The sequence below is a fragment of the Myotis brandtii genome, unplaced genomic scaffold (genome assembly GCF_000412655.1).
Source record: "Myotis brandtii unplaced genomic scaffold, ASM41265v1 scaffold987, whole genome shotgun sequence".
Lineage (NCBI taxonomy): Eukaryota > Metazoa > Chordata > Mammalia > Chiroptera > Vespertilionidae > Myotis > Myotis brandtii.
The window spans coordinates 261,264-262,608 of record NW_005372107.1 but is presented as its reverse complement, the minus strand read 5'-3'; the positions used below and the strand labels follow the sequence as shown (position 1 = coordinate 262,608).

At 49.1% G+C, this 1,345-nt stretch overlaps 1 protein-coding gene across 2 annotated transcripts in view; it reads left to right on the top strand.

Annotated features, from left to right (window-relative positions):
• The window catches only part of LOC102259997 (zinc finger protein 234-like), a 24,542-nt gene that overhangs the window by 11,472 nt on the left and 11,725 nt on the right, over positions 1 to 1,345 (top strand). Inside the window, exon 3 of one of the 2 annotated variants that reach the window (XM_014533538.1) lies at positions 812 to 938. The exons of the other annotated variant lie outside the window; for it this stretch is intronic. Within the exon in view, the coding sequence (XP_014389024.1) occupies positions 812 to 938 (127 nt within the window). The remainder of the gene's footprint in view (positions 1 to 811; positions 939 to 1,345) is intronic. 2 annotated transcript variants of the gene reach the window in all.

Here is a 1,345-nt window from a genome sequence, read left to right as displayed (position 1 = left end):
AAAAAAAAAAAAAAAAGTCAGAGAAAGGGGCCAGGGGACAGGTTCAGGGGGTTTGCCTGGGAGGAACTGCCACTGCCCATTGCTGCCCTGGTTGCAAGCCTCATGGGGTCCCTTAGAGTTTAGGAGATGCACACCTTTCTCCCGACTCCGGCAACTGAGGCCTGTGGAGGGGCCGCCTCCTTGGCCAGAGGTGAGAGGCCAAGCCCTGACTCCATTGTGAGCCTCATGGCAGCCTGGTGCGCGCGGGCCTGCAGCCCCCTCACTTTCCCCATGTCTCGGGTTGAGACCCACAGTGCCGCGGGGCGCACGAGACTAGCCTGCAGGAAGATGCCGAGGCAGAAATCGGAGCCCAGGCAGCTGGCAGATCCTCCCTGCAGCGGCTGCGCCTGAGTAAAAATATTTTTAAAAAATGTCTAGTCTTGCCCTGGCCAGATAGCTCAGTAGGTTAGAGTGTTGTGCCAATAAACCAAGGTTGCGAGTTCGATCTCTGACCAGGGCACATACAAGAAGCAACCAGTGAATGCATAAATAAGTGGAAAAAATGCAAAAAATTGGTGTTTCTCTCTCGAATCAATAAAAAAGTAAAAATCCAGTCTTGCTGGATATGCCAGGACTTACTCCTTTGAGATACTGGATAAGGAGGTTCTTGATTTCATGTTTCACTTAAATAGGTAGAAACTGAGAAACCTGCTTAAGTTCACACAGGAAACCAAGCCAGGGTCAAGGAATATTAGCCATTCTGTTGAAAGAACACATAAGCAGATGGCATTTGCTCGGTGCTGGTTGAGATTACATGTGTTTGGTGTTGTAGGAGGCGGTGACGTTCCAGGACGTGGCTGTGGTCTTCACGGAGGAGGAGCTGGCGCTGCTGGACCCGTCCCAGAGGAAGCTGTACCGAGACGTGATGCTGGAGAACTTCCGGAACCTGGTCTCAGTGGGTGAGGACAGGCGCTCTGTGACTGCATGTCAGCTCCCAGGAGTAGCTTTGTATCCTTGGGTGTTCAAGGCTTTGGAGCCCTTGTAATGGTTCCCTGAGTTTGGGGGTCTGACTTTCCTAGTATATAGTGGACACGGCGAGCGAATTATTTTGTTTTTGTCAGCGGGCAAGTTTGTGTTTTGTTAAGGAATTGTAAATGCACAGTATACTACTGCTCTGCCTTATCAATTTTTTACTCTATCATGAGTTATAAAACCAATTGAGACCTACTCTCAATTTTTTTTTTTAATCCTCACCCAAGGATATGTTTTTATTGATTTTTAGAGAGGAAGAGAAACATGGATCGGTTGCTTCCCACACGCACCCCAACCTGGGATTGAACCCAAAACCTAGGTATGTGCCCTGACC